This window comes from Ochotona princeps, chromosome 7, assembly GCF_030435755.1.
Source record: "Ochotona princeps isolate mOchPri1 chromosome 7, mOchPri1.hap1, whole genome shotgun sequence".
Taxonomy (NCBI): Eukaryota; Metazoa; Chordata; class Mammalia; order Lagomorpha; family Ochotonidae; genus Ochotona; species Ochotona princeps.
Window position 1 is genome coordinate 72,094,182 of NC_080838.1, and position 25,913 is coordinate 72,120,094.

General features: G+C 38.8%; 1 protein-coding gene, 1 long non-coding RNA gene and 1 pseudogene across 2 annotated transcripts in view; 1 reads left to right on the plus strand and 2 right to left on the minus strand.

Moving 5' to 3' along the window:
• The window catches only part of LOC105942398 (uncharacterized), a 94,365-nt gene that overhangs the window by 43,582 nt on the left and 24,870 nt on the right, over positions 1 to 25,913 (minus strand). The gene's annotated exons all lie outside the window — the stretch shown is intronic.
• Positions 1,910 to 13,547, plus strand: LOC131480839 (UDP-glucuronosyltransferase 2B13-like). The gene is made up of 6 exons (XM_058667255.1): positions 1,910 to 2,681; positions 3,239 to 3,387; positions 7,204 to 7,335; positions 9,287 to 9,374; positions 10,632 to 10,851; positions 13,268 to 13,547. Exons 1-6 carry the CDS (start codon positions 1,958 to 1,960, stop codon positions 13,545 to 13,547), a joined length of 1,593 nt encoding a protein of 530 aa, XP_058523238.1. The 5' UTR covers positions 1,910 to 1,957.
• Positions 10,394 to 10,571, minus strand: LOC118759087 (U2 spliceosomal RNA; annotated as a pseudogene).

Genomic DNA, 25,913 nt, shown 5'->3' on the forward strand with positions numbered 1-25,913 from the left:
TCCAATGAAAGAATGTCAACTGAATTTGAACTATGGAAATGCAACAAGGTGGAGCAATCCACCGTGGGGGGAGGGTTTTGGGAGGGGTGGGGGGAATCCCAGCGCATAAAAAAATGTATCACATAATGCAATGTAATTAGTTTTAAAAAAAGGAAATGCAATAAAAATATATGTTAAAAAAAAAAGAAAGAAAAGTACTTGCAGAAACATTGCTTAATTTGGTTTCTATTGTTATTGTCATTGCTTATGATCAGTTAGGTAGATATAAGGATTCTCCACCTGCCTACTTTTTCTACCTCAGCCCCTTTATTTTCTTTCCTATCACCATCTCCCCCTATTATTAGAGTAGTATATTCCCTTAGTAATAGTTACAAGTTTAAGATTGTGCTGTTTAAGCGAGTCATGGCATTGTAGGTATAGGTAATGCCAGAAAAACTAGCATTGAATTGGCAAAGTATAGTGAACATTTTAATTAGGATTCCTCCTTCGATGCAGGACTAGAGATGCATGCTGTACCATACATTCACTTCCCAGTTCATACAGTTCATCTCCAAGAACATACGCATGTGCTTGTCTACCTACGTGTCAATTTTGCATTTCGCATGAAGGTTGCCCTATGTCAGAGAAAATATATTGTATTTATACTTTGGGACTGCTTTATATCACTGAGCATTATGATCTTCAGTTGGGACCATTATGTTGCAAATGGTAGAATTTCACTCATTTCAAAGGTTGTGTAGGATTCCATGGAGTAGAAACACAATGGTTTCTTTAACTATTCCTTTTCAACAGGTGTCTAGATTATTTCCATGACTTTGCTATTGTGGATTGTGCTGCCCTTAATATTGGGTCACAGGTCACTTTCTCATATGTGGATTTCATTTCCTTTGAATATATTCACAGGAGCAGGTCATGTAGTAGATCAGTTTTCAGTAATCAGAGCACTTTCCATACTGACTTCAATAGCATGTTTACTGTCCCACACGCCAACCAACATGGAGTAGGGTACTATGTTCCCGAAATTCACACCAACAGGTGTTAGATTCCAAATGTAACCCAATCGCACTGGTGTTAGGTGGAACCTCAATGTAATTTTCATTTGCATTTCCCTAATATCTAGGAGCTAGACATGAGCCATTTTAATTTATGCTTTTCCAAAACACCTGCTCATTTCCTTTGCCCAAGTTCGGTTATACCCCATTGTGCTTGTTAGGATGGGGATAATACACAAGAGTACATCAAATGTCAGTCCTTTTTAACGTTGTATGGGACACACTTTATCATCTCTGATCTTTTGATTCAGATACCCAAGATCAAATAACATCTATTAGTAGTGAAGATAAGGTACAACGGCTCTAAAAGGATATTGTGAGCAAGTGAATCAACCTGCCTTCTCTCCTGATGTTATAGAGAACTCAAGTATCTCTCAAAAGACAAGAAAAAAAAAAGGTCAAAATTGATTGTCATATAAGGACTATTGTACTTTATGGTGGATATTTTATTTATTTTTTTAAAGATTTATTATTATTGGAAACCGGATATACAGAGAGGAGGAGAGACAGAGAGGAAGATCTTCCGTCCGATGATTCACTCCCCAAGTGAGCACAACGGCTGGTCCTGCGCCAATTCGAAGCCAGGAACCAGGAACTTCTTCCGAGTCTCCCACTTGCAGGTGCAGGGTCCTAAAGCTTTGGGACATCCTCTCCTGCTTTCCCAGGCCACAAGCAGAGAACTGGATGGGATGTGGAGCTGCCGGGATTAGAACCGGTGTCCATATGGGATCCTGGTGAGTTCAAGGCCAGAACTTTAGCCACCAGGCCACATCGCCGGGCCCAGGATATATTTACTTTGATCAATACAAGTGATATTTTAACTACATGAAAGATTTCATCCTGAATATAAACATGAATAGTTGACAAAGGAGCTGCAATCAAAGCAAGCCTCGTGTGTTACCAGGATGTCTGTGAAGTGCCTTTCTCTGATGCTGCTGCTACAGCTGAGCTGCTACTTCAGCTCTGGGAGTTGTGGAAAGGTGCTGGTGTGGCCGATGGAATTCAGTCATTGGATGAATTTGAAGAACATCCTTGATGAACTTATTCAACGAGGTCATGAAGTAACTGTTCTGAGATCTTCAGCTTCTGTTGTAATCAATGCCAAGAATGAATCTGGAATTAAATTTGAAACTTTCCCTACATCTTACACTAAAGATGAATTAGAGAATTTTTTCATGCATTGGATTCATAATATTATTTATAATATTCCACTGGATATATATTGGAAACATTTGCCAGCAGTGAGCGATTTTACTCTAAGATATTCTGATATCTGTGAAACTCTCTGCAGGGAAGTAGTCTTGAACAAAAAACTCATGACAAAGCTCCGAGAAGCAAAGTTTGATGTTGTTATTGCAGATCCCGTAAGCCCCGGCAGTGATCTGCTTGCTGAGTTACTCAAAATCCCCCGTGTGCACAGTGTCCGTGCCTTTGCTGGCTACATACTGCAAAAGCATGCTGGGGGGCTTCTATTACCTCCATCCTACGTGCCTGTTATGATGTCCCGTTTAAGTGGACGAATGACATTCACAGACAGAGTAATAAACATGCTATGCGTGCTTTACTTTGACTTCTGGTTTCCAAAGTTTAATGAGAAGAGGTGGGATCGTTTTTACAGTGAAGTCTTAGGTAAGTCATCTTTTTCATTGGTCCTAACATTTTGAATTCTTAAGTGAGCTTGTATTGATATAAAATCATAGAAGTTTCTATCTGGTAAAATAATACAGTGGAAATATGAAAAGACCGACCACTCAGGGCTGTAATGCTATGATATATATTACAGGACCAGTTGAAGCCCTTAGGCTGTAACTACATTAGATGTTCCACAAGATCATGCAAATACAAGTAGAATTACTGGGGATTTCTTTGAGCAATCTAGACCTACTACTCTCCTTTTATTTTTATTTTGTCCACATGTTTGCTGTACACAAGTGGTCAGATTTGAGGATTAGTTACAATTATGAATATTCTGGTTTAAAATTCTGTATTTGTCTGCCCTGGCATAAGTATTGTGAACATATATACATTTTACATGAACATTATAGTAGGCCTATGTAGAGTGCTTGTTGTGCAGCCCAGACCCATTACACTTCATTGCATCACTCCCACATTTTCAGATTACATGCACTATTTCATGCCCCATTTCTCTCATTCCTCTCCCTCTTCTTTCTGTTTTCTCCATCCAGGAAGACCGGCTACATTCTTGGAGTTAGTAGGGAAAGCTGACATGTGGCTCATTCGAAGCTATTGGGATTTGGAGTTTCCTCGCCCACTATTACCAAACTTCCAGTTTATCGGAGGGCTCCACTGCAAGCCTGCCAAACCTCTGCCCAAGGTCATATGTTTCTTTTTTTTTTTAATAATCCATTTTATTGTATTGTTGTTGACAATCTTTACATAGTTAACTACAGTTAAAGGAAAAACAAGAAAAAGAAGAAAAAAAAAGGTTCAGGGTTCAGGGGGATAGGGAAGTGGGTAATACTATTATGTCCATATTGTTTCCATCATGTATCTGAGGTAAAGGGGGATATTGAGGGAGAAGCCCCACCCGGTTTCCCGCCCACCCCAAGTCCCGGATGTGGGGCATGCTCTGAGATATGTGCTCAAGTGGTGTTAATAGTTCTCCAGTTATGAATCGCTGCCAGTTTCACTCGATGAGGTAGTCCACTGATTGATATGGTCCATCATGAAGTCTCCATTTGCCCCATATTTCGCTGCCAACATGTAGCTGGGATGAATGATTGTCCTGTTCTGTCTTCTGTCTTTTCTTGGTTAGAGTTCTGAGTCCAGCAGTTCAATTGGGGAAATCTCCAAAGATACTTTGAGGTATTCCCAGACCAGATTAGTTTCTTGTATGTTCTAGCAAGCACAGGGCCCGGCACAGTCCATCACCCCAATCAGCTGGTGGTTGCTATTGCTGTGTTGGTTCTGTTTTCAGTCCCGAGTTGCAGTGGAACCAATGGGTGTTGCAGTCCAGTCTGGTTTAGCCCTTACATCAACCAGTGGGATCTGCAGCCTCGTCGGGGAGACCCACAATAACCCCCACCAGGCCCTCCCCCTACCCTGGTTTGCCAGTATGTGTAGCAGAAGACCAGTCTGTCCCCCATCCCATTTGGCTCTGGTACCTGTCAATGGGTATTAAAGCTTAGTTCTATCTAACCAACTCAACCATCCAGCCCTCACATATGTGGTTGAGTGCCTCTCTATCTAGCCATCCCAGCCCCCGTCCTAGTTTTCATGCCCTTCCACAGGAATAGTGACCCAAAAAGGGGGAACCCACTTTTTCCCTCCCAGGTCTCTCTGTCCCGGTTTATGCACTCCTTAGGTGGTTCTGTGATTTGACTTGACAGAATTAGTCCCCAGTGCCAGCTTCTGCCAGCTGATGCTGCGGCCCTGATCTAGTCCACATGCAGCGCACAGGTGTTGTAGCCTTGCTTAGTAGTGTCTGTCTCTATCCCAGCCCATGCTCTCCAGTGGGAGTGGCTGTCCAGCGACGGGACCAGCCCCTTAATCCCCCCGCCAGCTCTGCCCCTTCCTTCCTGGATCTCACGTGTGCTGGATGGGTGCTGCATTCATATCCAGTACAGGCAACCACGCCCTGGCATTCCATATTGTGCACTGGGTTTTGTCGCTACCAAACCCGGCCCATCCCACACTCTGTTTTGGTGATCGGATTTGCCAGTCGATGACATGAACTGATTCAGCCTGGTCTGCTCCTGACCCATGCCGAATGTATGCCATTGGGAAACTTTCCATAGCCTATTCTGGGTCATATGTTTCTGTGCAGTGTATTTGGTTTTCTATGTATTTACCAAGTAAATGACTTTGCATTTGTCACTTATACCATTTAACTCAGAGACAGAGGTATTCAGAGTCCGAGAAAGAAGTTCTTTCTCACAGAAACTCATGTGAGAGGACTTTAAACTTCATGGAAATGAATATTAAAAGCTAATTTGCAGTTTCCATTGACTGTTTAAATTATCCTTGTGTACTTCAATACCATTTAAAGTATTCATATTTTATTTTCATTACATGAATAATGCATAGTATCTTGAATATTTTAGACTGGCATCCATTAAATTAAGGTCTTCATTATTCAACATACAAGAACATACCAGCTATTCTTTCAGTATGTATTTAAAGTACTACAATGAAACAGAAAGTGTGTTGGACATATACAGAAACAAAGTAGACGAGTTTTTTTTAACTCCTTACAAAGTTTTGGTATCCTGTTAGGACAGACTATGGGAAACTTTCAATTTGTATGGAAAATATTCCGATTGGAAATTAGGACAAGTCTGGGAGAATATCTGATAGAAATCATAAAAAGTATATATGGGTAATAAATGTAAATATGAAATATGTGTAGGAATGTATGTAGGAGGAGATGAAAAAGGCAAAGTGCAGAGTATTGAATAAAGCTCCCTGGAACTACTATTTTAGAATTAGCTCAATGAAGATGCTGATTTCACTAGAGAGGCAACTTATTAGGTATAAAATGAAGGAGTTTAAAATATTGATGAGAACATTGAAGATCCCAGCAAAAATACAAAAGGGTGAGATTTTTAACTTTTTCATATAAAATGGAAAATTTCTTGAAAACATGATCAGATAAGATCTTAGAGAAATTCAGCTATGGGAAGCTGAGACGTGAGAGTTGTGAGAGTTCAGGCACAGATAATGGAAAAATACAATTCCCCAGTCATAGAGACCACCACACTTGACCTCTTAGCAGTAATACCAACTTCCTGCAAGGTGGTATAGAAAAGTAGTTAATAATAGATGAAACGTTTGGGCCCGGTGTGGTGGCCTAGCCCCAAAAGTTCTAGCCTTGAACACGCCCGGATCCCATATGGGTACCGGTACTAATCCCAGCAGCTCCACATCCCATCCAGCTCCCTGCTTGTTTCCTGGGAAAGCAGTCGAGGACGACCCAAAGCCTTGGGACCTTGCACCCGTATTGGAGACCTGGAGGAGGATCCTGGTCCTGGCTCTGGATTGGCACAGCACTGGCACTCACGCTCACTTGGGGAGTGAATCATCAGATGAAAAATCTTCATCTCTGTCTCTCCTCCTCTCTGTATATCTGACATTGCAATAAAAATAAATAAATTCTAAAAAATAGAGGAAACATTTACAATGATTCTGGTATCCAGAGAAATGAGGCCCATTTGTCAGAGACATTTGATTTCCTGTTTGCTGTAGCACTATTGACAATAGTCAAGTAGTGGGATGTGCCAACATATACATCCAGTACTAAGCAGATGAAAATGCGGTTCATCAGCCCTTTCATATATAGAATTTGAATACCTAACAAATTTGACCTCAATGGAGTTGACAGTAGAATGTCAGTTACCAAAACTGAGGGAGAATGATGGGATGGAGGAAATGGGGAATGTTGATATACAGGTACTTAGGGTTGATAAGGTCTGACATAGAAACTGATAATGAACTTTTAAAACACAAATTATATATTTATGTGTATATATATATATATATATATATATATATCAAAGATTTTTCTTTGAAAGGAAAGAAGAAATGGATTATGTTACAAGGTTGATAGAAGAATTATGGCTAATTTGAAAATTTATATATGAATGTATAAAGATATGAGTGAGAACCAATCAATTATAAAAAGTAAAATTTTAACTTCCACTATGTTTTTGCTTTTCCATTAATTATAATCAACCCAGATAATCTATACTTTTGTCCTAAAAATTTGACAATTTACATTGAAAACTAATTGTATACTCCTCATCTTATAAACTATACAAAATAATGGAGATTAACATAACTAACAAGTGCAAAATCAATGTGTTTATAACACAATTGCTAAAACTACATTGTAAGTAGCCTAAATCAAATACTAAAAAATAATTAAAATACACATATAAGCGACCATGGGCAAAAACATATAGGTTGCATCATTATAATGGCTTCAACAAAAAATGTTGATAGTATAGCATCAACTAACATAGGAGACTACGTTGGAAACTGGAGGACAAAGACGGTAGATAAAGATCACAGGCTTTCTTTAAAATGAAGGAAAATAAATTAGGAAGGGAATATAAATTGGAAGGGAAACTACCTCAAGACTTTGGCAACACAACATTATTCTTTTCTGACAGACAGAATTCTCTCTCCACAGGACATGGAAGACTTTGTGCAGAGCTCTGGAGAAGAGGGAGTTGTGCTGTTTTCTCTGGGCTCAATGGTCAGCAACCTGACAGAAGAGAGGGCCAATGTGATCGCATCAGCCCTTGCTCAGATTCCACAAAAGGTCAGAAAGTGTGTCCTAATGGTGAAGACGCGTAAAAGAGTCTGTTAAACCCGACAAATGAGTCATGAAAGCAATGAAAGGTAGATACTTATGACAGCACTAATTTATCTCAGATACCAGCTAAACCCTGTAATTCAGATGCAAAAATGGCATAGAGGATGCTTCATTTTAAATAATTTCAGCCTTAATATTGCGATCAGAAATGTCCATAACCTCACCTTGACAAACTTTGGAATAATCACAATATTGCGGATAGGTGAACAGAAATTGCAAAATTCTACAACGACATGTTTTTTTTTTTTACTACAATATTATTGAGGACACTGTACAAACAGCATGATAACATTCAGGGTTATGGAAAATTCTCCTCAGTGCATGACACAGGTTCTCATGTACCCCTATCGTTTTTATTTCCCCTAATTTGGAGGTACAGCTGTGTGCCATACTGTTCAGGAGCCTACTCAGAGAATAGAAGGTCAGACTTGAGCAACCCAAGTGCACGGATGCACTCATGTGAGTAGATCTAGAGGAAGAAAAACCAACCTGCCCTCCAGGACCAGACTTTGAATGTGCTACAATCAGACATAATGGGAAAGATTTCTTTTGGATCTCCCATTGATAACCATGCTGGAGTTTATTAGAAATGTGTTGTCACAGGACTGTGATCCTAAATTGTAAGAATGGCACCTCATCTCGACTGAGAAAAGAGTAGCAATATAAAAAACAGTGTAATAGTAGCTGGCCAGGCATGTACAGACTTCAGATGGCCCCTTCTAAAACTAATAGAAAGATCTAATTTTATAATGTAGACAACTTTGATATATATATATATTCATATATATATATATACATATATATATATATATGAATTACTTCTTAGTTTGCCAGCTCACACAACCTGGTAGCAACAACCTACATTATTATTTTTGCAGAGAATCAGTGATGATTACTTTTAAGTTTCTCATAATGAAATACATATTCAGCACTTGTAGATTACATGCTAGTCTACTAGGTTAGCTCAGGAAATTTAACATCAATGTCTTATTCTGATAGTGGACATGGAAAAATTCCAGGTAGCAATATCGGCTACATATATTTACAACATATGATAAGAAAATAGTTGAATAAAATTTAGTATTATCACAACTGTGGATTTTTCTCATCCACCACAATGACAGCATTAGTGATAGTTTTGGTTCATTTTAAAAATGCTTTTCAAGTTAAATGGAGTTCTTATTTCATACTGCTCTATCATTCTATCATTCTACATCTCATCTGTAGCAAATTGCAAAGATTTATTCTTTGCAAAAAATTATCTCAAACTCTAGTGAAGCTATTTAGGGAATTCTGGAAGTGGTAAATTTTGTTCTCTTTTTAAAAACAGAAAACTGTTAGTACATTTCAAGAAGCATCACATTGAAAACATACACACACAATCACATAATCTAAATCACTGTTAATGAATTCTTTCTGTATTAGATCTAAAGCCAAGACTAGCACAATGGCTAGGTGATAAATCCTTGCCTTGCACATGCCAGGATCCCATATGAGCACCGGCTCATATCCTGCTGCTCCACTTTCCATCCAGCTCCCTGCTTGTACCCTGGGAATGCAGATGACGATGGCCCAAAGTCTTGGGATCCTGTACCACGGGAGACCAGGAAGAATCTCCTGGCTTCCGGCTTTGGATCAGCTCAGCTCTAGCCATTGCAACCACTTGAGCAGTGAAGCAGCAGATAGAAGATCTTTCTCTTTGTATCTCCTTCTCTCTAGAAATTTGCCTCTCTAATAAAAATAAGTAAAACTTAAAAAAAAATTCAAACCACCTTGAATACTTGAATACATCTCGCTATTTTTATTCCAGGCACATAACTGGGGTCTCTCAGCTTCTGTAGAATCTAAACATGCCAAAATTTAAATTCAAAGAAACAGTACTTTCTTTACCCAACAGGTTCTCTGGAGATTTGAAGGCAAGAAACCAGACACCTTAGGACCCAACACTCGCCTCTATAAGTGGATCCCCCAGAATGACGTACTTGGTAAGACACTGGAGAGCAAACCCTGAAAACATGAGTGAGAGCCTATCAGGATGAGAGGGACATGACCACATATTACTAAAAATCTCGAGTTACACCAAATGTCTTCATATTCCTTTTTCAGTCCTAAGAGAAATACATTTGTTATAACAGTTGGCATTTTATGATTACAAACCGTTTTAAACCCAGAAACAAACTCCCAATATTTTCAGTGTATTTATCTCTCAAAGAGTGTCTGTAGCTTCCTTTGTAGAAAGCATTGGAAGAAGAGGTAAGTTGCTGCTTGATACATATCCATCATCTGCTGGAGCTCCATCTCCAACTCCCACGTCCTACTACCTCACACTGGAAGAAATAGGCAGCAGCCAGCAGCTAAAGTGCTTGGGGCATTGGTAGCCATACGGTAAATCATGGATTAGGGACCTTGCTCCTGGCTTTACTGGCCCAGTCCCAGGTGGTGGGATGCTTTTCATGAACAAATCATGTTTTAAAGATCTCTTTCTCTGTTTCTCTCAGTTTGTTGGCACCTTGTGTTTGTGTGTTTATCCAATGGTCATGAATTTCTTTCAAATACATTAATTACATAAGAATAACATGCCATGGGTGTTTTTGTCTACTAATTCAATCTTTTTATCACTCATCTGTCTCTTCATTAACATAGGGATGTCCAATTGTCATCAAGTTGTCATATCTTTCTGGTATTATGAATTACTATTTTCTGTGGGATGAAGTGATAACCTTTATGATGAAATACTATTTCAAGGACTGTGGATTTGTTTTCCTCTGATTTTGGCACAAGCATGCCATGACCTGCAATCTTGTACATCCTATAAATCACCTGCAGTGAACACATATTTCTTTAATAGAAAGATCATTTAATAAGCCCTTCCTCTTTTAAGTGTCATATACAATGTCTTTTATCCATAAAATTCTCCTGTCTATCCCACTTTTCAATATTGGGTATATTCCAAAGCTAAAGTCATAAATCTTCTTACAGTTGCCTTCACTTATCGCCTGGGTGGAAATAGTAGCTGCTTCTTCCTGATGATATGAAAGAAATGAGAATGCAGGTTCATGTCTATCAGTAATCTCTTTGGAGAGCACTGGCTTTTTAGTTTCTCATACTACATTTCTCATGTTATTTTAAACTGATAAGAACAGACACTACACTTGATCTTAGCCAAAACACCAAGAAGTGATTCTCAAGTTATTTTTTAAATTTACAACTGATATTTTTATTGAAAATTCATTCAATCCTAGGTCATCCAAAAACCAAGGCTTTTATCACTCATGGTGGAGCCAATGGTGTCTTCGAGGCAATCTATCATGGCATCCCTATGGTGGGCATTCCTTTATTTTGGGATCAACCTGACAATATCATATACATGAAGGCCAAAGGAGCAGCTGTTATGTTGGACTTCAAAACCATGTCAAGTGCAGATTTGCTCAGTGCACTGAAGACAGTCATTAATGACCCTTCGTGAGTATTACCGTTTCCTTAAATTTCATGGTATCTGTAGACAAGTTTCCAGTGGATGGTCCAGGGCCAACGCTGAAGCAGAACAGGAACTTTATATTGAGTATAGATTTGCCTAATGCTACAGGGTGGTCATCAAAACCTCACTGTAGTATCAGTGTTTTTCAGTGTTTTTCAGTGCATTGTATAGTATTCCTCTTCAATAACAATGATGTTTTATTATTTTATGATCTAGTTCCATAGGCTCTAAGATTTCCCTTCCCCCTTTCCTAAATTCCCTTCATTCCAACTGATTCCACCCATATTATTACAGTAATATTATCCTAAACAAAGACACCCAAATCCATCATTCTGCTACTTAAGTGTATCCTAATATTATAGCATTCAGGGCATTCAAACACTATTTTTTCTTAGCAGTTTCTTTGGTAAAAAGTATTTTTAAATTAGATATTTTGTTCAAAAACTGTAATTACATTCTTCCTTTTTAAATTTTTTAAAGATGGATTTATTTTTATTAGAAAACCGATTTAGAGAGATAGAGAGACAAAGAAAAAGATCTTCCATCTGCTGGTTCACACCCCAAGTGGCCACAATGGCCAGAGTTGAAGCCAGAAACCAGGAACCAGTAGCCAGGGAATTCTTCCAGGGCTCCTGTGTGGATGACGGGTCCCAAAGCTTTGAGTCATCCTCTATTGCTTTCCCAAAGCACAAGCAGGGAGCTGGAGGTGAAGGGGTGCAGCAGGAACACAAAACAGTCTTCACGTGCATCCTGGTGTTTGGAAAGAAAGGATTTAGCCACTGGGCCTAGTTGTGTTCTTCCTTACTGAACAATCGGAGAAGCACATTTTTTTCCTTTTATAAACATATTTGATAGTAAATCCCCACTCTGTGGCACAGATATAATTCCATACTTTTAAACTTTTAAAATGAAAATAAATACACTTAAAGATAAGTACACACAATAAAGAATATAATAAATATCATGAATAATGAAGTGAATTTCTTAACTGAAAAATCTAATATGTATTACACAATACATTTATGCCACTACTTTATATATTGTACAATTCTTAATTATAGCCTTTGTACATGGTATATTCAAAACATAACACGTTTAATGTACTTTGAAATATAGTCCTCCCAATGCATTTTTAAAGTAACGAGAGTGGACGTTAGCTCATTTGAGTGCTACCATGCCACACAGTAGCACTCTGTGTTTTACATTTTGTAAGCCACACACTACTGGAAGCCTTCTGCCCTAACCATGAGCCTTCATCAATTAGAAAAAGTTAATAATGGCTACTTCTATGAGCTGAACATGTTCAATGTTTTAAAATCACAACACTAGCCAGGTAAACATCAACAATAACACTATTGTTCTGCTATATAAAATTAATTCAAAGTATTGTAAGAATCAGTTCCTTATTTCTTCCAACAATCACCTAAGAAAGACACTATTTTCATACTTTCCATTTAACATTAAAAATTAGAATGAGAATTGCTTTAATTTTTTTTAGATTTATTTATTTGTATTGGAAAGGTAGATTTATAGAGAGAGCAGAGACAGAGAGAAAGATCTTTTGTCTGCTGCTTCACTCCTAAGGTGGCTGCAATGGCTAGAGCTTAGGTGATTTGAAGCCAGGAGCCAGGATCTTCCTCGAGGTCTCACATTCTGGTGCAGGTGCAGGTTCCCAAGTCTTTGGGCCATTCTCCATTGCTTTTCCAGGGTATAAGCAGGGAGCTGGAAGGGACGTGCAGCAACAGGGACATAAACCAGTGTGCATATGGGATCCGGACACCTGCAAAACGAGGACTTTAGCTACTAGGCTACTGTGTCGAGCTCAAAATCGGAGACATTTATAAAAGGAGAAAATTCAATCAATATGAAATTTAAAAGAAAGGCCATTCAGCTTATACCTTCATGGTTTTAGTCATTAATCCACTGGACAATCTTTAAGATTCAAGTTCAGATCCAACTTCTATTTGATACCAACTCCTTATCAACATTGTGTAGCAATATACCGGAGGCTTGTCACAGTCCTGCCTCTTTTTTCTCTAAATTTAAATTATTTTTATCGTTTTGTACAGGTGAAGTCACAATTGATTATTGAGTGATTAAAGCTTCACATCTTAAGAGTTGTTTTGTTTTTCCACATCCATGGGACTTAACTGAATCAGTGTCTAGATTGAAATGTCAGAAATACTATTGTTTTTCAACTTCTCTTTTACATCTTGAAATTTTAAATATACAACAAACTGAAGCCCATAAACTATAATCTCTAAAATTAAGTACTGCAGAAAATGATTTATTTTTCTTCTATCTGTTGGTTACACTCCTCTTTCAAATCTACATGAAAAACACATGGGTTTATATATTGTAGTTTATACTACAATTTGATATCTGTTGATTTTCTTTTAGCTACAAAGAGAATGTCATGACATTATCTAGAATTCACCACGATCAGCCCATGAAGCCCCTGGACCGAGCTGTCTTCTGGATCGAGCATGTCATGCGTCACAAAGGAGCCAAACACCTGCGGGTTGCAGCCCACGACCTCACCTGGTACCAGTACCACTCTCTGGATGTGATTGGATTCCTGCTGGCCTGTGTGACAATCATAACCTTCCTTTTCATAAAAAGTTGCCTTCTTATTTATCACAGTATTGTTGCTAAAGGAAAGAAGAGCAAGAGAGATTAGAGCTCAGTAACATCTGATAATCATGACAGGAAAGACCATCCCTTTTGTATCAACCACTGTGAATCACAGTTTGGCAAAATGGGCCTTCCCGTTTAGTGAATCTTGTGCCGTTCTGAGTCATTCAAGGTTTTTTACTTTTTTTGTTTTCTTTTCTTTTTGATTAAAGACACAACCCAAATTGCAGAAATCCTCAATTGATAACACTGAAACCATAACACTTAACATTCACCTGCTGGTTTAAGGAGTAAAAAGCCTGACATCTTCATGTCCATTTCCAGAGATATCATGGACATGAATAAGCTGTGATCAAGTTGAATACTTTAACACTTTACAAAAAAAAAAACCAAAGCCAGACCTGAAATAGGAAATGACAAGGTTCATTTTATAACCTGCAACCAATAAATTTAGACCAGTACCTGGAATATATCATGCCAGAAGGTTTCCTTCTTCATATTGGAAGATCCCAAATTTCTTAGCTCAACCTTTTCTAATCCAATACTTCCAATTGTTTAAAATCCAGGATATTGGGGATATGGAAATCAGAATGTGATTTTTTTATGTTATACTGCCTTGAAAACAGAACGAAATTCTGTCCGTTTGGCAACATGGGTGAAGCTGCAGGACAACCTATTGCAATTATACAGGCACAAATAGATAAACACTACATGATCTCACCAGACGAGTCCTATAAAAGGCCGAATCAGTAGAAGCAGAGTACAACAGAAACTAAAGGCCAAAGGGTTTGAAGTGTCAGCTGAACAGAGGGAGTAACTTACAGATCCACCGCACAGAGTGGTGGCTTCATTAGTCAAATTCATGTTTCAGCCTTTTGAATTTCAAGCATATTAAACCTCACAAAAAATAAATATGTGAAGTGATATGTATGCTAATTGAAAACTCATGATTTCATCTTTTTACACTGTGTACATTACCAGAACCTCATATTGGAAGCTTATTTTCTTTTCTTTATAATAAAAGTATTTGATTAAAACACAAAACAAATTTTTTAAATGTGACAAAAGCCAAAGTACATGTGTACCTAAAGGGCATTCTTTTCTAAGTGCTACATTTTCCATTGTTTTCCATTCAAAATATGGGAACTTAAACAATTTCAGCCTTTTAATTTTCATTAGCCAACCCATATTGTCCTCTTTAATATTGTTAAGAAAGACATTTAATAGTGGTCTCTCAGCTTCTGTAGAAATTTTTATTATTTTTAAATTGTATTTCTTTTATTATTATTATTGTTATCATTTTATGATATAGTTCCATACACTCCACTACACAGCTACTATACATCCCACTACATGAAAAGCCACAACACAAAATCAACAACAGGAATAAAAAAGAAATTAACAACACCATGATGTTAAATAATATGCTACTAAATGACTTATGCATCACTAAAGAAATAATAAAGAAAATCAACCTTCTGGAAGAAAACGATGCTACTGTATGATCTATGAGTCATTGAATAATTTAATGGGAAGTGTTTTGAAGTGATGAAACTAAAAATAAAAATCCTTAAGATATAGTTTCTGCTGATCTTCACCGGTGAGATGTGTGTCTCCTGTAATAGATAGGCTTTGTGTTTTTATTCCAGTGTACTAATCTATGATGTTTGATTGATGAGTTTAAGCCTTTTACATTCAGGGTTAATGTGAATGAGTGGTAATTTGGTCCTCTCATTTTAGTACTGGATTGTTTATTTATTTAGTCTTTTATTGCCATTTTACTGGGATTTTCTACACATTTACCTTTGGTTTTGGTGGGCGCTATTCCTCTTCTCTGTCACGAGAACATCTTTTAGTATCATTTGTAGGGCAGGTTTGAAAGAGGCAAATTCTTTTAACTTTTCTTTTTTGTGGATGAATTTTATTGCATTTTCAAAGACAAAAGAAAGCTTTGCTGGATACATTATCCTGGGACAACAAATTTTTTTCTTTTAGAATCTGGAATATGTCACTCCATTCTCTTCTTGCCTGTAGTTTCCTGTGAGAGGTCTCCTGCGAATTTAATTGGCATTCTTTTACATTTAATTGATTTTTTTCATGTGCACATTTAAAGATCTTTTCCTTACGTTCAATTGAAGAGAGTTTAATGACCATGTGTGATGGTGAAGATCACTTTTGGTCAACCAAATTGTGAGTTCTGTGCCCCTCCTGGGTGTTGTTTCTCAATTCTTTCTCTAGATTAGGGAAATTTTCCCTTATTTTATTGAATACACCTTTAATCCCAGTTTATCTTTCTACACTATCTAGGACTCCCATAACTTACATTGGGCCTTTTAATAGTGTCTCTTAAAAAAATTTTTTTAAAGAAAAAATAGTGTCTCTTAAGTCATGAATACTTTTTTTAGCTTGACACAGCTCTGCTTCCCACTTTTTGTTTGTTTCCCCGGTGACAGAAAATATCTTTTAATTTTGAAATTATTTCTTCTGCTTGTTTCATACTATTTGGAGACTCTCCACTGTGCTTTTAATTTGCTCTACTGTGTTCTGATATATCAACTTTCATTTGATTCATTTCCAGTGTGACATATTCCTTAAATTCCTTGAACTTAACCCTGCTTTGCTTGCTTCTCATTGTTGATAAGAGGCTTTATAACTAGTGTTTTGAATTCTGTATCCCCATTTTCTCAATGTCTTCCTCAGTTAACTCTGAGGTTGGCAAAGGCTTTTGTTTCTTTCCTGGGGAGTCTTTAATAATATTCATTTTGCCTTTGTCTCTTCTTTTGCTCTTGGTCATTATACTTCTGCTTATCAGATTCTTCTCCTTGGGGCAGATTTCTAAGCTGTGTCACCCACAGATCTACAGTTCGATTTTACTCATTGTAGTTCGTACAGGGCTCTTTATTTGCAGTCACTTGTGCCACTCCCTCCAGCGAGTTCCAAGTTTGGGTTCTAATGTTAGACTTCCACTGTGGTCTCCACAGCCCCAGCTCCTAGCTCACCAGTCACCACCTCCTGTGATATCATGCTGAGGCTGCACCATTGCCTGTACAACCTTTCTCCCACTTCCGGTTGTAGCAGGTCCCAGGATTCGGGAGTCAGTAGGTTCCTGTATAGCTAGGGTGTTAATGGTGGTAATCTTGCAGGCACCTATTGGCCATTAGAGCTGAGGAGTGCACAGACCTATTTTTGACCCATATAATGCCAAAGTCAGTATTTTCCTGTGGGACCAGTTTAATCCACTGAGCTCAGTGAGTTCTCCACACTCTACAAAATTGCTCCTGATGTACCACTACTAGAGTTCTTGATTTGCTGGCCATCAGGTCTGAGGGCTACCCGGACTTACCTTGGATGGTACCTGTAGAATGCCATGTTGTTGCAGTTTGCTGAGTCAGAAATTAGTTCATTCCTAGCTCAGCATGCGCTCAGTCCTTTTCCTAGCCTTTGCCTCCTTAAACAAAGGGCACCCAATTCGATTCTAGAGGGGCAGACTGGTCTGTGAAATCCACCCTGTTCCCTCACTGCCTGTCTGGGATCTGTGGTTCTATCTCTGCTTCTAGTCTAATCAAACAGACCAGCAGGATGGACAGTTCTTTCCGGGTTCACCTCCTGAGCTCCTGGTAGATGTCCTTTTTCACCTTGTTGGTGGTGGAGTTCTGGCTGCTGCTGGGATTCCGATCAGCACTCACTGAATGCTCCTGGCATAGCAGACACTGCAATGCACCACACCATTGTGTCCACTTTTTTCCTGTGTCTTTCATTTTTCAGGTACACCTCTGCTGTTGTTCTGTCTTCTATTTTATGGAGAGTGCCACCTCTGCTTCATACTGGGCAATGATTCTCTGTCTGTTGAAACATGTCCTTACCCTATTTTGCCATCTTCGTTCTCCCAGAATTTTAGCATGACAAAATTTAAATTCAAACAATGCAATATTTTATTTACCTAACAGGTTCTTTGGAAATAACATGAGTAACAGCCCTTTGGAATGAGAGTGCTATAGCCATTTATTATTGAAAATCTCCTAACAGTTGACATTTTATGATTACATCTGTTTTAGGCCCAAAATCATCTACTTTTTTATTTCTTTTTTTTTTTTTTTTTTTTTGCTAGAGCTAATGAATTAACAAATTTTTCTTTTCCTTTTTTTTTATTATTGATTACATTGCATTATGTGACACAGTTTTATAGGCTCTGGGATTCTCCACCCCATCCCTCCCCCAACCCCATCCCATGGTGGATTCCTCCACCTTGTTGCATCACCACAGTTCAAATTATTTGAGATTCTTTCATTGCAAGCATCTACCAAGCATAAAATCCATTTCATTTTATGACATAATTTCATAGTCTTGGATTTCCCCAACCCCTTGCTCATGCCATCCTCCCATGGTGGGTTCCTCCACCTTATTGCAGTTATTACAGTTCAAACCCAGTCATGGTTCCTTCATTGCAAGCATGTATCCTGCATAGAGTCCAGCATCTTATTGTCCAGATAAATTCATCAGTTTCTTGGAGGAGACCATGTCTGGTCTGAAAGCAATGCTGGCAGAATATCATCCCGTCTAGTGAAAAGCCACAACAAAACATCAACAACAATTAACAACACTATGGAGTTAACTGGCATGGTATTGAGTGACCAATATGTTAGAAAATGCAAGTTCTTATCCACATCCTGTGGACATTTCAGTTTTAGTTTATACACAACCAGCTGCTATATACCTTAAAATGGCTATAGGGGCTATAGGAGCCCAGCATGGTGGCCTAATGGCTAAAGTCCTTGCCTTGAATGTGCTGGGATCCCATATGTGCGCCGGTTCTAATCCCGGCGGCCCCATTTCCCATCCAGCTCCCTGCTTGTGGCCTGGGAGAGCAGTCGAGGATGGCCCAAAGCTTTGGGACCCTGCACCCGCATGGGAAACCTGGAAGAAGTTCCTGGCTCCTGGGTTTGTATCAGCACAGCACCGGCCATTGTGGTCACTTGGGGAGTGAATCATTGGACGGAAGATCTTCCTCTCTATCGCTCCTCTCTGTATATCTGACTTTGCAATAAAAATAAAAATAAATCTTAAAAAAATAAAATGGCTATAGGGTATTATTCAGCTGTCTCATGTCTATTTTCATTTTTATATTTAGCAGTTTGTAGTATTGAAGCATTATTTTTACTGAACTTGGTGCATTTTAGGCTAGTCCAAGCTGGCTTATAACTCTAACGAAGCATATGTCAACGGATAAGGCACAGAACAGTTTTAGGGGGGATGTGCAGAGAAATCTTCAATACCTTAGTGAGGAGTAACTAATCTTTGTGTCCTACCTAGTAAGGTATAGTAAGGTATATGTGAGTCCAAGCTGACCATTTCCTGTTTGGTTCGAAAGCTTTCCTTATTGGTCTCTGTCTATCTAATCTAATTTTTTTGGAGGGGTGGGCTCCGGAGCAACCCTGATGATCATTTCAAGAAAAGGTGAAGATCCAAAGTTGGACCTAAGTAAGGACCAAAGAAAGCTCCCCTCCCAAGTCTCGAAGGAAGTTTACTATTCTTCTATTTCAGAGGTCCTGTCAGGGCTCCTGGCTATTGTTCCAATGACATTAAACCCTGTGTGGAAGGATCTAGACTTCTTCCATCCCATGTGGGAGATCTGAAAGGGAGTGGATGACCTCAGAGTTCTTGTAGGCCCAAAATCAAAGAATCCTTTGTTTATATGTTTTTGCCTGTCGAAAAAAAGTTCTGCTTAGCCTCATATGGGAAGAGCATTTAGCAAAAGGGATAAGTTGCTCCTTGGACACATGCATCCTGAGCTGGAGCTCCTGGACTTAAGTTAGAGTTCCACCTCTAGTACCTGCTTCCTGATAACTCACACTACAAGAAGAAGGCATCACCCCAGCTGTGCTTAGGTTGCCTTGAACCTAGACAAGTTTTCCACTGCTGGGAGAAAAATAGCTAATAGCTGGTGGGCTTTCTGGGCCTAGCCAATGCCAAATTGATGTTAACTAGGCCAGTTAATCAGCACTGTTTCTATTCTTTTTTTTTTTTTTTTTTTTTAAGATATGTTGGGGGCAGATGCTAGCATGCTGGCAAAGACCCAGGCTGGGAGCAAACCTAATGGGGAGGGCTTCTAAAGGCTCACCTGCTGGGTCATGGCTCCCACTTGTGAGCATAAGAGTTGGGACTGGAGGCAAACCAAGCTAAGAGGGGCTGCAACAACCATCAGAATGCATTTGAGCTGGGTTTGGAAAAAAGCCAGCATAAGCCAGGTCACTGCATCTGTTGGAACATTTAAGGGTCAGAATAAGTGTCAACTACCCATAGTTTGTCACAGTATCTGCTAAAAAATGCTAGGACAGGATGCACGTTGTGTCAGACTAGACCACAGTACCCCTTGGAAAGTGCAGGTTAAGGGCAGACATTATGGGACTTACGGAAGTCACCCCTACTAGGCTGTAGTACCAAGTGGTGGGTGTAACAGCCAGGTCTGTGACACATGGGCTGACAGTAGTACCCATAGGTTTGCATGGGACATGGGGCTCGGGATGTAACTGACCAGGCAACTACAATCACCAGTATCTGTGTAGACTGATGCAGATTGCAAAATGAATCAGACCCTTTAATAACTGGCATATGCAAGAGTGAAGTCTGAGCTCACCCCAAGTGAGGTTTGTGGGGGACTCCACAAAGGGACCACTGGATTCAAAACTCCTGCCACAGGGAGTTAAAAGATTTGTACCAACCTTGCAATGAATGTATTGTGACTGGTCCTTCTCCATTGTTGATGCCTGTGCAGTGGCCGGTGTGCCAAGGTGCTTAAGGAGGACAAGAAGGCCAGTTCATTTGGGCCTGCAGGACATCAAGTGTCATGTCAGAAGATGGAGAGCAGAACAGAATAGATAACTCTCCTGGTCAAGCTGTGGCAACAAGTGACTGGGGGAGTGGATTCACTAAGGTGAACTCTTCCAACCAATGGACCTTGTAAGGATTTTCTCAATCTTGGAGCAGCACAATTAACAGCATCTTGGAACTATCAAAATTATTCAAGCAATACTCTTGGAATATTCTTTTCCACTTTGGGGTTTTTAAGATGATACCTCATTCCTAGATACTGCTACACTTTGGCAGCTGGGAGAAGTTTCTTCCCACTTCTTCAAACATGCCTCCACCATACAGGTGAAAAGGGAAGAAAAGGCAAATTGGAGCCATTTGTTCCACCCATCTTCCTCATACTTTGACCCTCCCCACACAATGCACAGTTCCCCATGGGCCTGCATTCTTGTCAACTACATAAACAACATCAAGATAAAAGAAAAAGAAAAAGTAGGAAGCAAGCTAATGGCTAAAGTCCTTGGGTCATTGGTATCCATATGGTAGACTCCAGATTAAGTTCCTTGCTCCTGGCTTTGCCTGGCCCTTTCCCAGCTGGTGGGGATGCTTTTCATGAGCGAATCAGAGTTCAAAGATCTACTTCTATAGTTCTCTCAGTTCTCTGGTGCCTTGTGTTTTTGCATGCATATCTGTCTGCTTCTCACTATATTTGTTTCAAATGAATTAATTACATCAAACTAATAATTTTCCAGATTATATTATTAGCCATTATTTCAGTCATTATATCTGTCATCTCCCGCTCCACTAACATAGGGGTTCCCAAATGCTACCAATTGTAATATCTTTCTGTTTTTACAAAATACTCAGTATTTTCTGTGGGAATAATTAACAACCATTGTGATGAAATGCTAAGAAATTTCAAGAATGAGTGTAGGATTTCTTTCTTGTGGTACCAGCACTACAAGCATGCCATGACCTACAAACTTGTACATCTGAATCACATAGGTGAACACACTATTTCTTTGAGAAAAATGTTCCAACAGGTACTTCATGTTCTAATTTGACATATGAAGTCCTATTATCCAGAAAATGCTCTTTTTAATACCACTTGGTACTATTGCATACACTCCAAGCCTCTAGTCACATACCATCTTCCAGGGGCCTTCATTCACTACCCTAGTAGGCCTCATTCCTCTTGGTATGAAAGCAATGTAAATCAAGATTATTGTCTTTCAGTTAGCAAGCACTGCATTTTTTTCAGTTTCTCATATTTTACATTTCTTAGATTATTTTTAAGATTTATAATTAATTTTATTAAAAATTCACTAAATATCAGGTCATTCAAACACCAAGGCTTTTATATTTCATGGTAGAGCCAATGGCATCTATGAATCAATCTACCATGGCATTCCTATGGTGAACCTTCCTTTGCTTATGAATCAACTTGAGACCATCATGCACATTAAGGCCAAAGGAACAGCTGTTGAGTTAGACTTCAAAACAATGTCAAGTGCAGATTTGTTAGTGCATTTCATTAATGATCTTTTATGAGTATTACTGTTTCCTTAAATTTCATGGTATCTGGAAACAGTTTCCAGTGAATGTACCAGGGCCAAAACTAAAGCAGAACATGAATTTCATGTTGAGCACAGATTTGACTAGTTCTAGAGGAGTGTCATCAATAATCTGCTGGGAGAATCACAATATTTTTTAGCGGATCTATAGAATAATTTTTCAAATTTTTAACATTTGAAAATGTCGATTGCTTAATAATTTTAATGAGGGGACATAAATTAAGAAGTTTAACATACGATAAAAAGGAAGCATTAGAAACAGAGCTGCAGGGTCTGGCACTGTAGCCTAGTGGCTAAGTCCTTGCCTTGAACGCGCCAGGATCCCATATGGGTGCCGGTTCTAATCCGAGTAGCTCCACTTCCCATCCGGCTCCCTGCTTGTGGCCTGGGAAACCAATGGAGGACAGCCTGAAGCCTTAGACCACCTACCCACATAGGAGACCTGGAAGAAGAACCTGGCTCCTGGTTTAAGATCAGCTTGCCTCTGGCAGTTGCGGTCACTTACGGAGTAAATTAGCAGATGAAGGATCTTTCTCTATTTATCTCTTTCTCTTCTTAGGTCTGCCTTTCCAACAAAAATAAATAAATAGATAATTTTTAAAATCTCTAACAGCAAAAATAAGGAGCAAACGGTGAGATGAATAGCTGTACTAGAAAGCAGGTCTTCAGGCAACTTCCCTTGGAGTTCAGCACGTCCTTAGTGGAGGCAAGAAACATGCACTGGGATCTTCCTGGCTCTGGGGCTGGCTTTGAGTGGATCCTATTTTGTAAACTTTATTTACTTATTTGAATGACAAGAGTTTAACATGTCATATTCACTAGTTTGCTGCACAAATGGTGGCAATGACTGAATATGCATCAAAACAATCAAGTTGTCCTATGTGGATATAGGGACTAAAATACTTGGGCCAACTTCTGCTTCTTCCCGGGTACATTTGCAGTAAGATGAGTAAGAGGATCTGCAGAGACTCAAACAAATGCTCTGATGAGATGTCAGCATCATAGGTAGCAGCATAATCAACTGCTCCACCACTCTGGCTCCTGTGTAAAGCCTTTGGAAGTGTAGTAATGGGGAGGAATTCTCTACAAAATTTGCTGCTTCTCCAGCCATTTCCTCCATCTTTGACTTTCTATTCTGGCTGTAAAACAGACTCCAGGGAGGACATTCTTGCATGGCAGAATTTGTGTCATTATCTGATTGGAGCAACATAGACACTTTAAGTTCTAAATTCAGTTCTGTAGGTAACATTGAAACTTGACATTGACATAGTTGCAAGGAAGACAGAGTGAAGGGATTGAACCTTAGGAAGAGACAGTTTTTCTTTTTCTACCAGGAAAAATGCCTATGCTATATTTCTGTTGGAAAGCAAAGATCCTGGAAAATAAAGAGCTACTAAACGCTTAAAATGTTAATGAGTGATGAAAATAAAAGATCATCACAATCTAGAGATTCTGAGCATTTGCTTCTTGTGTTCTTTGGACATCTGTATTTCATGTATTGAGAAATGCCTGCTCACGTACTCTGCATATTTCTTTTTTTTCAAAAGGCATTTTAGTCAGAGAGAAGTGACGGAGATAGAGGTCCTCAGTCTGCTCATTACTCCCAAAACGCCCTCAACTGCTAATAGTAAGCTGATCAGAAGCTGGACGCCAGGACCTGCTTCCAGGTCTCCCACAGAGGTGAAAGGCAACAAGGACTTGTGTTATTTTCTGCTGTTTCCCCAAGCCATAAGTGTAAGGCTACATCACTTATTTATTTTTGCTTTAGTTATTATTTTTTTACATGATAGTGTTCCAGACAAAAATCTTTCCCTTTTCAACTGACTTCCCAGCCACCATTTTCCCCATATTATTACAATAGCACACTGCTTCAGTCCGTAATTCTGCAATTTAAATGTATCATGACATTGTGGATATAGATACTAGTAAAGTCAACATCCTATTATCAAGACATATTTAACAGTTTCATTGGAAGCCCTCTTGTATTCAGGAAGAGAGATACCTATGCAATGTATATTTGCTAGGAATACTACTCTCCATTGTATGATTCATCCAGAAGAATATATGTACATATATGTTTACTCATATACCTACTGATCTTGTATATTTGAAGGTTGCCTTCTATCAGAGAGAACATCCTAATTTGCTATTTTGGAATTGACTTATTTCACTGAACATAATGATCTCCAGTGGAGACCACTTTGCTGCAAATGGTAGAAATTCATTCTTTTTAATGGTTGAACAGTATTCCATAGAGTAGATGCATCATCAATTTTTTGTCCATTTTCCTTTCAATGGACATCTGGATTGTTTCCATGTCTTCACTATTGGGTATTGTGTTGGTATAAATACAGGTTGCAGGACATTTTCTCATTTGCATTTCACTTCCTTTGGCTATATTCCTAAGAGTGGGGATAGAAGTTCCTTTACCGGAAAGGAAATGATCAGCAAAGTGAGGAAGAAAACAACAGAGTGGAAGATAATAACATACTACACAAACTAGGAGACTAATATCCAGGATCTATGAAGAGCTTCAGAAATTCAATGACAACAAATGAACAACCCTGTTAAGAAATGGGTAGAGAAAATGAGCAGACATTTCTCAAAAGAACAAACTCAAATCTCTAATAGACATATGAAAGAATGTTAAGGCTCCCTAGCTATCAGGGAAATACAAGTAAAAAGCACATTGTGGTCCCTCCTACCCCAGTGAGACTGGCATACATTCTGAAATCAACTAACAAAACCTGCTGGCATGGATGTGGGGAGACGTGTACCTTATCCCACTTTCAGTGGGAATGTAAGATAGTGCAACCACTGTGAAAGTCAGTATGAAAAGTGCTAAGACAACTGTGAATTGATCTATGCACCTACTCCATGGAATAATAATCAACCATTAAAAAGGTAGTCCTAAAGAATTTCCCAATGTTTTATGCTAGTCCTTTCATGTATCCGGTCACAGATTTAGATTCCTGGTACATCTTGAACTGATTTTGTATAAAGCATTAGGTAGAGAACTTGTTTCATACTTCTGGACATGTAGAGCCAAGGGTCGAGCACCATTTGTTGAAGGAACTGCCCTTTCTCCCGGAACAAAGTCAGTATGCTTGTCAAAAAACAGCTAATTGTAGATGTGTAGGTTCACTTCTGGGATTTCCTTTCTATTCCATTGGTCTTCACATCTGCTTTTATGTTGGTTCCAGATTTTTGGTTACAATGGCCCTGCAATAGTACTTGAAGTCTGGTTTGGTGATGCATCCAGCTTTGTTTCTTAATACTGCTTAGTTTTGGGAGTCTTTTGAGTTTCCATATGAATTTTAGCATTATTTCTTTCTAGGTCTAAAAAGTATATTATAGGTATTTTTTATTAGGATTGCATTGCAACTGTAAACTGAATTTTTCCACTTTCTGGTGTCTTCCTCTATTTCTTTCCTTAATTCTTTGTAATGTTCATTGTGGAGATCCATCATGTCCTTGGCTAAATTTATTCCAAGGTATTGAAGCTTTTGTAGCTATTGTGAGACTGATCTTGCAAGTTCTTTCACAGTTATGAAATTGTCTATAAACAGGGTATGGATTTTTCTCATGGCATGTCTTTAGAATGAAGCTGCTAACAGAAATTGCTAAAAGAAAATTAAACTGACTTAGAAAAAATTCCTGGTAGTGCACACACATGAGCTCACAAGCCCTTCTTAGCCCACCAGGCTCTTCTCATCTATTCAAACGTACAGATGTCTCAATTCCAATGAAGGGTCTCTGGAAAGGACACATTTTGGCTCCTAGAGAACAAGCTAATAATCCTTACTACTCTCCAAGCTACCATTCTAAAAACTCTCAACTTTTTATATCACACAAACACTTCATTTCTTAAAAAATTGAACACACACCTGATTCCCTCCATATAAGAAACTCTGAGCAACATGTCTTAGACATGTAGCGTCTGTTGGATTGCTAAGTTCCAGTATTTGACCACCTCCATTCCCTGCCCTATAGGTCTGTGGATTGCTCCAAGTTAGATGCACACCTTCTCT